Raw genomic sequence first — 13507 nt, 5'->3', positions numbered from 1 at the left:
TGCGTGTCGGGTAATACTAATGCTGGCGGTAAATGGAAAAAATGTATGGGTAACTTTCATATGTAATAACTCCGCGAAAAAAAATCGTACGAACTTTGCTTTTTTTTTAAATTTGTAGTAAAAAGTCCACATTTTACGATAGTTATGATAAGATTTGCGAAAAAAATTTATTTCACCCCGTGGAGTGCGTCAAAGTACGCAATTTTTTAGAGACAAAACACGTCCTTACTTTTGAAGCAGTAGCGTACGGGGGAGGAAGATAAATTAAAAATCTGACGAATGGTTTTTAAAGTAGAGACTTCAAGCTTGACAGTGAAAAAAAAAATTTTTCAAATCCGATCATTTTTAGCGGAGTTATGCTTATTTGAAATTATGCGAAATTTTGACTTAAAATACATATGCGTTAATTTTGTTGACGAGTGTAATACAACAGAGATATTATTAATTATATATATAAATTATAATATAGTAGTACACATATAATTATATACACACACAAACACACACATACATGTCTATACACAAAGGTTAAACCAAAAGTAAGTTTCTCTATTTTATTTTTTTTCTTCCAAGACACAACAATTTACAGACCTCTCGGGCGTCAAAAACTTTTGTTTAGGAATTTTGAAAACATTCATACAGTTTGAATCAAAAGCGACTTCGCAGCTTTAAATACGCTTCTTGCAACTATGGAACGATTTTTTTAGCGTGTCCCATTATGAGGAAAAATGTATGAGTATTCAAATAATTTTTAATTGCTGTTCATTGTCAAGAATTTTAAAAGATATATTTAATACTGATGACAACACGGACCATATTTGAATGCTCACATGCAATTTTTCTAATAAACTTTTCTTAACTATTAATAGATATTTGTTGCACTCTCATTTCTCGCAGTCAAAAATTGAATAACTGCCCGTATCTCGCAGTTGGACACACTAAAAAAATCGCTCCATTAGTTGAAAAAAAAAAACGTACTTAAATGCCAAGTCGCTTCCACACCAAACTGCGTACCAATGTTTTCAGAATACCTAAACAAAAATTTATGACTCGAGAGATCTGCAAATTTGTCGTTTCCTGGAAGAAAATAAAGAGGGAACTTTTTTTTTAAACCTTGTACACACATACATACACAGGTTGTCTAAAAAGAAACCGAACTTTTGCTGTAGAAAAAAAAAAATTCAAGAAGTGTTTTTATAAATACGTTTCTTGATTCAAAATAAGCTCCCTCTGCATCAATACATCGTTCAGAACGAGTAATGAGCATTTTGAAAGACCTTTCCAACTTCTGTTTTGGTATCTTGTTCAATACTGCGGTCACGGCGGCCTTAATCTCGGAAATGTCCTTGTAACGTGTCCCTTTCATTGGAATTTTTAATTTTGGCGTCCTTGGACACTCCCAACTCCTCTGCCAATATTCTACAGGTCACATTCGGATGCTCGCCCAATATTTGACGCACTTTTTCAATGTTAGTGTCCATAGTCGACGTCTTCGGACGACCACTTTTCGGGTCGTCTTCAATTGATTCCCGGCCGTTTTTGAATCGAGTAAACCAGCCGTAAACTTGTGTATGGGATAGGCAGTTATCCCCATACACTTGTTTTAGTAACGTAAACGTTTCGGTAAAAGTTTTCTTTAGTTTCACGCAGAACTTAATGTTGACGCGTTGTTCTATCGGTTCTAGCGGTTTTGTGACGAGGGTCACGAAACATTTCTTATATTTCGCGCTAAACAACGGGCTGTTTTGAACCGATTCAAATGCTATTGTGCATGATTGATAATATAACTTTCAAGCTGTTAAATTTTTCCCATTACAACTACATGGCGCGACTAGTATCATTCGGACAGCAAAAGTTCGGTTTCTTTTTAGACAACCTGTGTATATACAAAAATATCCTATTTTAAATAATACAAATATATAACTGCTATGTAACACGTTATAACATGCATATTACATGTAACGTACACGTTAGTTGTTATTTCCCACTCATAGATGTAACATTTGTAATATATAACATATGTTATATTGTAGTTATATTGTAATTATATTCTAACTGAAAAAATTTGATTATTTTCGGCATCCTACAATATCGATGCTATCTGGGATATAATTACAATATAATTAAAATATGTTATATTACAAATGTTACATCTATGAGTGGAAAATTACAACTAATGTGTACGTTACATGTAACATGCACGTTATATAGCATTATATACATATTACAAAGCAGTTATATTTTGTGTTTGCTGGGATGCGTTGTCAAACGTACTTTTTTATTCTCTTTCCTTCTCTTTCTTATTCTCCTTTCTTTCTATCTTCTTTTCTCTTTTTCTACCTTTCTCTCTCTCTCTCTCTTTCTCTCCTTCTCCTTCTTTTTTGTCTTCTCTCTTGATGGCTCGACAACTGACAAATTAAGAGATATTATTAACATATTATATATAAAAATTATTAGTATATGTTAGAGATATATTATAATATATAGTATATATATATATATATACTATATATACTATATATTATAATATACACATATAATTACACAACAGCACACACACACACACACACACACACACACACACACACACACGCACGCACGCACGCACGCACACACACACGGATATATACACGTATATATACAAAATTATTTGTCACTTTAGGTTTCGTTCCAAAACGTCCTCTGCGAGGAAAATTTTACTTAAAAACTATAGTACACGTTACGTACATTATAGATTACATTACGTACATTATTCATTATTATTAATTAAATTTTCCTCGAAAAGGACGTTTTGGAACGTAACCTTAATTACTTTTTTTAGTTCGTCTATTCTTCCTCTTTTCTTTTTCTATTTCTCTCTCCACTTCTCTCTCTTTCTTTTCTTCTTCTTCCTCTTCTTTCTGTCTTAAAACTCTCGGTGCGGTTGCTCGACAACTGGCTAATTAAAATAATATACATATATAATTATATAAATATATAAATAAATAAATATATAAATATATAAATATGATTGATTAACAAAATATTATTAATAGTTTAAAGGTTTAGTCAAGTTAATAATTTTTTAATGCAAACACACACACACACTCAAAATATCCTACTTTAATTAATGAATTATAAAACATACTTTTTTTGTTCGTCTCTCCTTCCTCTTATTTTTCTTCTTTTTTCTTTCTTCCCAACTTTCCTCTTTTTTCTGTCTCAATGCGACTGCTCGATAGCTGACTAATTAAATACATTTATTATTATCATTAAAAAGAAAGACCTTTTTATTTTCATTTTAAAGTCACACATCAAATATATAAATAGAGAATAATTTGAAACATGATTCTATACATTTGTTCTACATTACAAAACATTATATTTACCTTATTCTTCTTCTTATTCTTCTTTTTACGCAATATTAACACCTTAACCAATTTATAAACTGTCACATTTATAAACTGTCACAATTAATATTGACAAATAATATTGACGATCAAACACTACGAAGCATGCAGCATCGATCAGCGAAAGAACCATTCGGCATCGCGGAAAAGAGGCAACAATACACTTCGAGACTTTCGAGATGACTTCGATAAATAAATAATATGCCTTTTTTAGAAAGGGACTAGATTAGCGCGCGCGCTTCGCGCGCGCCATTTATGTTATTTTTTATTTGTTATTATCTTTCTGCATATAATTTTTATACAAATTGTATTGTAATTGAAAATTATTATATATTAATAAGAGAAATTCAAATGTTAAAACTGTTATCTTTATATAAGTATATTGTATGTTATACATGCTCTTAAAATAAAACTATTAATTTAATTTTAAAAAAACACTAAATTAATCTAGAATGTAATATGATAGTAGTAACAGATGTGTATCATAATATTGATAAAAATATTTGTTCATGTTAATGCTGTAATAAACAGACAATAATATTGGATGATTGCAAAAGTTCGTGCCCGATTTGCATAGATGGTGGTAATAACTTCAAATCGGGCACGAACTTTTGCAATCATCCAATATATAAGAAACAAAATAGACAATTATTATTGTAAATAATAATTCAAAACATACAATATACTTATATAAAGATAACAGTTTTAACATTTGAATTTCTCTTATTAATATATAATAATTTTTTTATTTTACATGATGAATGATTTTATTGGAGATAATGTATCCTCAGAATTATATGTATGTATATAGGAATGTAGAATTATTCATTCCCATAAAGCATTCTTCATCACAGGATACATTATTAAACAAATATAAAAAAAATAAATTTATAAATTATTATTGAAACATAAGTTTATTAATTTGTAATTATTTTAAATATATTTATAATTAATATAAAATTTATTAGAGTAATTACAATTTACATTGTAAATTTAAAACATTTAAAACATTTTTATTGAAATATTTCTGTATATACATAATTTTTAATTAATCCGTTTTGTCTTTCTTTTCCTAAGTAAATTTTTAATGATTCCCAGGATCTAACTCGCGAAAATGCAACATAAAGTTGTCCATGACTGAAAATATCTTTTCTTAAATCAATTGCAATTTTGTCAAATGTTTGTCCTTGTGATTTATTTATTGTCATAGCAAAGGCTATTTTAACTGGGAATTGTCTTCTTTTAAATACAAATGGATAAATATTTTCACAATATAAATTTATGCGATTTAAAAAGACTATCTCTCCTTTTTTATCACCAGTCAAAATTTCACATTTTAACAAATTATTTCCTAATTCTAAGATTAACAGCCTTGTTCCATTACATAAGCCTTCACTGATGTTCAGATTTCTAATTAGCATGATAACCGTGTATTTTCTTAATCGAAGTTCATGAGGTGAAAGACTCGTTGGATTTAAAGTATTCAAATACTCTGTTAAAATAGCTTCATTAATATCATGATTATCGTTAGTAGTTTCAGCAGTATCTATACTTGTATATACTCTTTCTGTTGATTCATCAAGTAAATTTACAACTTGTTTGTTTATTTCGTCTACATCAACATTTCGTGCAGAAAGTATAGCACGCTTTGCTGCAAGTCTATACTGATTGTGTTTAATTATTTCTTCGTATGTATCTTTTACTATATTCGCATTTAAATCTACTATACATCTCAATGGAACTTGAACATTATTAGACTGATCATTCAAGGTACCATTACCCAAATCTAATAAAAAGTTAGCAAATTCATGTTCATGTGATAAAGTACGCATATTTTCTGTCAATGTAAAAATTTCAAAATGTTGCCATAATGTGCTAAATTTTATTGACAAATTTACAGTTTCAGAACGTGTAGCATTTTGTTTCACTGGCAATAATTGTCTGAAATCCCCACCAAGAATAAGAATCTTACCACCGAACAGTATATTATTTTGCATTAAATCTTGCAAGAGGCGATCCATTACTTCAAGAGCATATCGCGGTGCCATTGGTGCTTCGTCCCAAATAAAAACGTTTGTTTTTTTTTCAAACAGTCAGCTTCTTTTGATTGAATTTTTATATTTGATGTTGAGTCAGTAAAAAGAGGTACAGGCAAACCTAAAGTTTTATGTACTGTTCTACCATTTGGCAGTAACGTTGCAGCAATACCAGTGAAAGCCATTGCACTAACAACTTTGCCTTGAGTTTTGAGTAAATAATATAACGTCGTGTAAACGAAAGTTTTGCCTGAACCTCCGGGACCGTCAATATATAAATATTTTATCCGTTGACTATCGTCTTTTCCTAAAAGAGTTAAAACATAATCAACAATATCTTTTTGCTTATAATTTAACTGACTGTACTGTTGCTGACCTAGTAAAACTTCTCTTTGCAATTGTTCCATATCTTCTTCCTCATATTCTGTTGTTATTTGTTCCATTTCTGGAAATTGTGAAAGTTCCCAACCTTCTTTGCGAAGTAATTGATAGATTTGAGTATAAGCTTTTCTTATTCCAATGATTTGTCCAAATTTTCGTATATAATCTTCGGACATTGCAACTTGAAATTCATTCCATAATTCTTTTGGGTGCACTGGTTGGCAATGTATTAGTATTCGGACAAAAAGTAGCCTAAGACGTCTTGGCATCATCCAGACAGAAGCTTCGTTCATTGCACGTTTCCATTCATCATCATCTTCAATTAGACCCAAAGCCAAACATGCGGAAGTAAACGTTTGATGCAATTCACCATTGACTGTTTTTAAATCATTATAACTTATTGCTCCTTTAACATTCAATAAAAGGATACGCAAGTGGAATAATTCGATTTCAGTTGGGCTAACTGAGTACATGCGTCCGATACAGTTGAATTTACACTGACGTTTTTCCCAACGATTAACTTGTTTGCCGTCAAGAATTACTTTTTTGAATGTATAATGTAAAGGTATATGTGTATACAAGTACTGACGTGCATCAACATCTCGTTTATTTAAATCAAAATAGTCCATTAACATTGTTATACGTTCTAAAGCAGATTGTACATTTTGTTCGTTTAAATAATTAGAGATAATTACATTTTGTTCGTTTGGCAAATGTACAGGTAGACGAATAATAGCATGACTTTTCTCTTGCAATGCTTTACCTGCAATGCGCCAGCAAGCTTCAACTGGCCCTACATAACGTGCTTCGATAAAATCCTTGATTTCATCATGAACAATGTCTATATCATTTACATTTTCTCCTATGACTACAGATGCTGCATCATGACCTTTATAAATATATTTATATAAATACTTTACCGAGTTGATAGTTGAAACAATTTCAACATTAATATGACAATTAAAAATCGTTGATAATATTGGACAATAAGGAACAACAAATCGATTGTCCACTACAAATCCTCCGGGTTTCTCATACGAAATGCTAGTGTCCCTTCGACGATATTGTGGATAACCATTTTCATCCATAGTTGTTTCCTCGTGAAAGGGTTTTGGAAAATATTTTGAACATTTTCCATTTACTATACACCAATCACCACAAGGTCCATGAATCATATTTTTCATGATAATTTCATGTAAATTTTTATCAATACCACGATCGGGAATTTCAGCGGAAATATACTTATCAACAGTTTCTGAATTAGTAATTTTGCAATTTTGTTTCAAAGTTATTAACATATGTACGTGCGGCAAACCACGTTTCTGAAATTCGATTACATAAACAAATGCTTGTACCTCACCGAAAAATTCTTGTCGAACAATCAAATCTATCATATAATCTTTTTTTATATCAAAAACTCTAGCGCAAATATCAGGTCTATCAGCAGGTTGTTGACCAGGAAGCAAATTTTCTTTAATTTCAAGCCAATTTGGATTACATGTCATTGTAATAAAAACATCTGGTTTGCCATATTTGCGAACAATAGCCATCGCATCTTGATAATTTTGCATCATATTTCGAGGTGAACCAATAAATGTCGATGGAAGAATCATTATTCGTCCAATTTGAGTATTAGCGTTAGTTGCTACTTTTTCTAAATAATCAATCAATCCTTTATGCGTTTCCACTCTCAACTGTTTTTGATTTTCTTTGCACCAATTAAGTCTGTCTTTTTCTATTTTTACATAGTTGTCAACAAGCCATTGTTGAAATAGTCGTTTACCCATTATAAAAACATTAACATTATCACGTATAGCCATTCGGTATTGAACATACATAGATCTAGTTACACGTTTTCCGTTGGTTTGTTTAATATCATCACGCCAACCTTGTGTACCGAATGGATAATACATTGGATAAATCCAAGGTTCAACGTTTGGATTCATTATACTAACATATTTTAAAGTTTTATCACGTTTGTTTCTAATTGTAACATAACAATTAGGAATATCTCCATCTGCAGTAGTTGAAAAAATTGCAGCAACTTCGTTGATTCTTTGAACATTATATCTTCCGCGATCAATACCAGTTTTTTTATTTAAAAATCCCATTTTTAAATTAGGCACATTTAAACCTAAATTTTCTTGATTATGAACTTCTTCGTGCATCATTTGATATGATTGAGCAAATATATTGTTGCTGCGGATAATATCATCTAACGTATGCAATAATTCTTCATCGAGATTTGAATTTACATTTAAACGACATTCAGTAGCTTCGTTAGCGTCAAGAATAAAAAGTTGTCCATAACTTGACTGTTCATTTATAGCAGGATATAATGCAGTGTTAATTTGATAATAAACTTGACCTTGAATTTTGAAACAATAAGGTCCTCGTCTTTGTGCATTGAAATTATTCAAGTTAGCATTGAAAGATGCAAATGAAAATGCACTATTGTAACCTCGCAGATTTTTTAAAAATTCTTTAGATTTCTGATGATTTCCAGAAAATAATTGTTGTAGTTCATTAGGAAGTGATGGTAGAGGTTCCAATATAACTTTTCCATGACTACAACAATCGTTGAATGAATTACCTTTATTGTAAACTTTTTCAGCCTGAAAATGCTTTGCTCTACAATGTTGGCATTCTACATCCATTTTTCCTATATAATGTTGATTTAAATTATGATAGTCTATACTTTGAAATCCTTTATAATTGGCTCGGTATTTTTGTATTCTTTTTTTGTTTGAATCTGTGATATTATGTGCTTGCAGTAATTGTTCATTATCAGTTCTAGAAAAATTATCATTTACATTCACTGAAATTGGCTGATTTATTTCTATAGTATTTTCAACGACCTTCTCAAGTACTTTGTCGATAGTTGACAATCTTTGGATTACATTAACATTATTGTTATCAAATTTTGAATTCATAGTTGTCAAAATATTGTCGCTCTGTAATTTTGATATGCAGTTGTTGACTGTTGTAACAGAACTGCTCAAAGTCGACATTGTAATAACAGGTTGTATTACTGATGAAGCGCAACAAACATTTTCAACGATCAAAGGATATTTTGATTTACACATTGTAGATGGTCCGGCTATATTGTTTGCTGCATTTTCTTTCTTTCTCTCGCGGTATTTTTGTTGATTTAAAGCCATTCGTTCCTTTTTTAATCGTTGAAATTCTTCCTCTTCCTCTTGAGTACGAACAGCTTTTCGTCTACCCATTTTCAATTATTGCTAACGTAACTTATGTAAATTAAACAAAAAAATATTATATAATGTTAAATTTTATTTAAATAAAAATAGCACAACAATTTAAAATCAAATATTAAAATATTACATAAAATAACTACTTTGATTTTATACAGTTGTCAAATTATAAAATTGAATAACACAATTATGTCAGAAATCAGTCCAATAATAAATAACTAATAATAATTAAACAATAATATTAAATTAACATTCATAAAATTTATTTATATATACCTAGAGAATATATAGAAAATATATAGAGAACATGTAATTTTATCTTGATAATAAAATACTTAAATTTTTTAATTAAATAATAATTTTATTATAAATGTTAAAAATTAAAAATGTCAAATATCACTTAAAATATCAAGTTTTTAATTATAACGTCAAATATGTATGTCAAATAATTGTATTTAAAGTTCAACTATGTCAAATTTTCAAATAACCAAACAAATCTTTGTCTTGGCAGGAAAATATAAATAATCAGTAAATCTGAAACAAAATATTATTTTTATTAGTTTAATATTTATATTTATCTTTTATGTAATGTATTTATTATTAAATAAAGTGAAATAAGGTGAAGAATGTGTAAAATATTACCTGAATATACCGTTTCAAGTTAAATATCATAAAGATTTAACGATGATGAAATGTCATCCACTGTATAAAGAAAAAATTAATTTAGAATTTTTAATACATAAAAATCATTCACGAAATTATTATTATCATTTTAAATAAATTATATATATTCATATATATATATATATATATATATACATATATACATATACACAATTAAATTAAAAATTTTAATATTTAAATACAATGTATTGTATTTGTATTTACATAGAGTATAAGTATGTTATATTCTGAGATCTTTAATTATATATTTAAATATCAATTTTTTAAATATGACATTATTTATATTTAAATATTTAAATTTCTGTATCTTTCTAATCCGAATCATATATGTATATTATATTTAAGAAAAACTTACCTTATTATTTATATCTCAAACACTATTGTGTACTATTAAAACAAGTAATAATTTTTCCTCTGTTTAATAATTGTACATATCTATCATAACCTTAATAATCTGCGTGTTATGACAGTTTCATTAATTTGTGTTAAAAAACAAATCGATATTATTGATTATCGAAATCAAACAAGAGGTCTCTACTGTGTCTCTTGTCGACTCTTAAAAATTACAAAATCGTCATATTGACGTTGCTATGCTAATATATTAAATAAATTCGAGAAACATCCAAACTTGTGTATGAAGTTGAAATACCGAATTGTATTATTGTGATTTACTAAAATAAACAGTAAGTATTATATAAAGTTATATTAATTGGGACAGCATTATATATTATAATATTTAATATATACTTGTTAGAAATAATATGTAAATTGTAATGTGTAAGTTTTTAACCTCTTAAAATATTAAATAATCAGTTTCTTATTTGCTAAAATTTGTAATTATATTTTTTTATAAAATTTCATAAATACAATATATAAATATATACATATATATTTATATATATTTATGTATAAAATTTCTTTGTACCGAAAATAACAGATTTTTTAAATATAAAATTTTATGTTACATTTGTATTCTGTTAATATATTTTTTACTTAAAAATTGTAGGATAAAATTACAAAAATGAACAGTGAGTCAGACATTTACAATGACTTGTGCAATACTCCAACGTTATATGTTTCACCAAGGGAACTTTTCGAAGTTATGTTATCTAATGATGGTAAGTATTAAACACTCTTTATTTATAAAATTATTCTCATCAATTCAGTATTGTTGTTATTAAACTTGTAAAATTTCAACAGATTAGAGATAAAAGATTTATATATAATATATGCTCAATGTCATTTGAATCTCAATGAGAAATGTTAGTTGAATCGATATCGATTTGACCAATCATTTTTCATTAAGAAATTATTGATATATGAAAAGTATTTATTAAAAATTTTACTTAAATTTTTATTAATTTCTTATTTTTAAATAACAAATGTAAAATATCAATTATTTTTATATGTATTTTTAAGATGTTTTATCAGTATGGTAGAACGAGTCGACAGTAAAATTACAGTTAAAACTAAATATGGTGAGGTTGAACGGTGCCGAGTAGTTTTAACAAATAACAAAGATTGAAAAGTTCAAGTTACTATATGGGGCGACAACATAAATCGAGTTATACATAATATCCAAACGCCGTTTGTATGTTTTTTAACAAAATTAAAGTCATACTTTATCACAAATATTTATAATAAATTAATATACAAGTAAAAATATTAATTATTATTATAGGAACTACTTTTAACTTTTATATATGTAAATATATTAATTATTATAAAATGTATTGTACAAATTAATATGACTTTTAAATAACATCCTCATAACAAAAAATAAATTATTAAATATATAAATTTCATAAAAAAGTAAAATGGTTTTCTTTGCAGTAAAAAATTGATAACAATAAACTGAATTTTAAACATTTAGAAATAATATTAATTTACTATAAATATTTGTGATAAATTATATCATATATGAAAAAATTATAAAAAATGTATTAAAAATGCTCAATTAATTTCAGTAATAAGAAATTTTTAATTCAAATTTATATGTTCATATTTCAGATAGAATAAGAAATTTTATTCTTACAATTAGTTCTTACAATTAAGTTCAAATATATGAAAATATTCTGTTCTTTTAATAAGTAAATGTTTTATAATAATAATTTTTTTATCATTATTATATAAGTGATACATATATCCGGAGCTTTTTCTCAACCTCGTCATTTCACAAGTTTGGGAAATGTCCCAATGGATTTGACAATCAAAGATTATACTATTGTAAGCTCGTTCACTTTCGCCACGCGGTGTTGAAGGGAAGGAGTAGAAATTTGGGTAATCTGATATTGATCACGTTATATTATCAGTAAAGGAATTAAAGTGCTATCCCGTTTATTAACTGCGTTGACAAAATTAGAGACTATAACAGAAATTTCGGATATCCGCACTTTTCACTTACAAAAATAAGAATTCGATATTATAGAGACAGTCCTTCGCTCGGAATTCTATATACTACTTATTCGTCAGACGGTCCTTCGCTAACTGCCGTCGCTTTGAATAGGCCTCGACCTTGCTCCGAAAATTCACGCAGCAAAAACAATGAGATTCGCATTCCATACTATAGATGGATTCCATACTATCGATACGCTTTTTCGCTAAAGTTTGATGAGGCGCCTACAGTTTTCGGCCATTCTGACACTTCGTTCGTCCTCGAACGCAAAAAGGAGAAAAATCTTACATATATAGATACAAAAGAAAGCTTACATATGATAATAATAAAAAAAACTAAAAAGGAATAAGAAATAAAAGGACGTTATTACTTTGGCGGATATGCAAGATTATATAATTATAACATTTATAACTTATCCGCCGACTTATATTTAACGAGAGAAAAAAAAAAACTTTTTTTTTTTTTTTTTTCATTCTTTATCGCTCTCTGCTTCTTCAGGAACCCTGATCCATGGTTTAATTTTATCTGAGGACAGAATAGTGTTTAGCGGTTTTTGCGTTAAATTGTAACCGGGTATGTCAGTTACCACGAAACGATTTTTCTTTAATACCGCTTTAATCTGATAGGGACCTTTGAACTTGGGAAGTAATTTTTGTTAGAGCCGGGCTTGTGCTGTAGTATTTTGACTAATACTAAATCTCCCTCTTTGTATTTTGTCGGTTTCTTATGTCTTTTATCGTATTGTTTTTTGTTGTACTTTTGCATTTCTCGATTTACAATTTTCGCGGAATCTCGAATTTCTTCTCGTTCTCGCTCGATATCGGTATCTACGCTCGCAAGACGCTCGATTAACGCTTGAAGTTCGGTGTCGCTATTTTGTCTTTGGTCGTATCCTAATAACATTTTACTAGGAGTCGTGTTTATGGATTTATTTAATGTGTTGTTTATAACGAATTGTGCTTTTCCGGCAATATTTTTTCAATCTTCGGGTTCGTCTATTAATTTGGAAAGAGTGGATTTGAGAAATCGATTTACTCTCTCGATCTGTCCGTTTGCCCACGGCGAAGCGACTGCGGTCATCGAATGTTTTATTTGTTTATCGTCTAGGAATTTAGCGAAAATTTTTGAGGTAAAAGAAGTCCCTCTATCGCTTATTATTCGTTTTGGAAAACCGAAAAGATCAAATAAATTAGTTAAACATTGAATACTTTCTTTTGATGTGGTGGACCTCGTCGGAAAGAGCCACACGAATTTCGTAAATGCGTCTATAATAGCCAGAATGTATTTGTAGTTATCAGTCGTATTTTCTAATGGCCCAAAATGATCGATATGTAATGTGTGAAAGGGTAAAGCGACTTTCTCAAAAATTTCCATCTCTCCTTCGGGTTTTCCTCCGACTAAAGAGTA

General features: G+C 28.7%; 1 protein-coding gene across 1 annotated transcript; it reads right to left on the bottom strand.

The window, feature by feature from the left end:
- Window positions 1–1328: 1328 nt before the first annotated feature.
- On the bottom strand, window positions 1329–9036 carry LOC145944723 (uncharacterized). Its single transcript, XM_083053280.1, has 5 exons — window positions 6570–9036; window positions 5787–6182; window positions 5571–5732; window positions 4774–5175; window positions 1329–1762 (listed from the first exon to the last, which is right to left on the bottom strand). Exons 1-5 carry the CDS (start codon window positions 9034–9036, stop codon window positions 1329–1331), a joined length of 3861 nt encoding a protein of 1286 aa, XP_082909406.1.
- Window positions 9037–13507: the final 4471 nt, after the last annotated feature.

The sequence above is a fragment of the Prenolepis imparis genome, unplaced genomic scaffold (assembly GCF_030444845.1).
Source record: "Prenolepis imparis isolate NDT839.2.m4 unplaced genomic scaffold, iyPreImpa1.0 SCAF_13, whole genome shotgun sequence".
In the NCBI taxonomy this organism is placed as follows: Eukaryota; Metazoa; Arthropoda; class Insecta; order Hymenoptera; family Formicidae; genus Prenolepis; species Prenolepis imparis.
This window is presented reverse-complemented; position numbering and strand designations above follow the sequence as displayed.

Excerpts from the sequence above, each read along its gene's own strand:
- LOC145944723 (XM_083053280.1), bottom strand. The coding sequence starts at position 9,036 with ATGGGTAGACGAAAAGCTGTTCGTACTCAAGAGGAAGAGGAAGAATTT. Across the intron at positions 5,733-5,786 it reads ACTAGGTCAGCAACAGTACA|GAAAAGACGATAGTCAACGG; the intron begins GTCAGTTAAATT and ends TAACTCTTTTAG. Across the intron at positions 1,763-4,773 it reads GAACATCAGTGAAGGCTTAT|CATTTGAATCGGTTCAAAAC; the intron begins GTAATGGAACAA and ends CATGCACAATAG.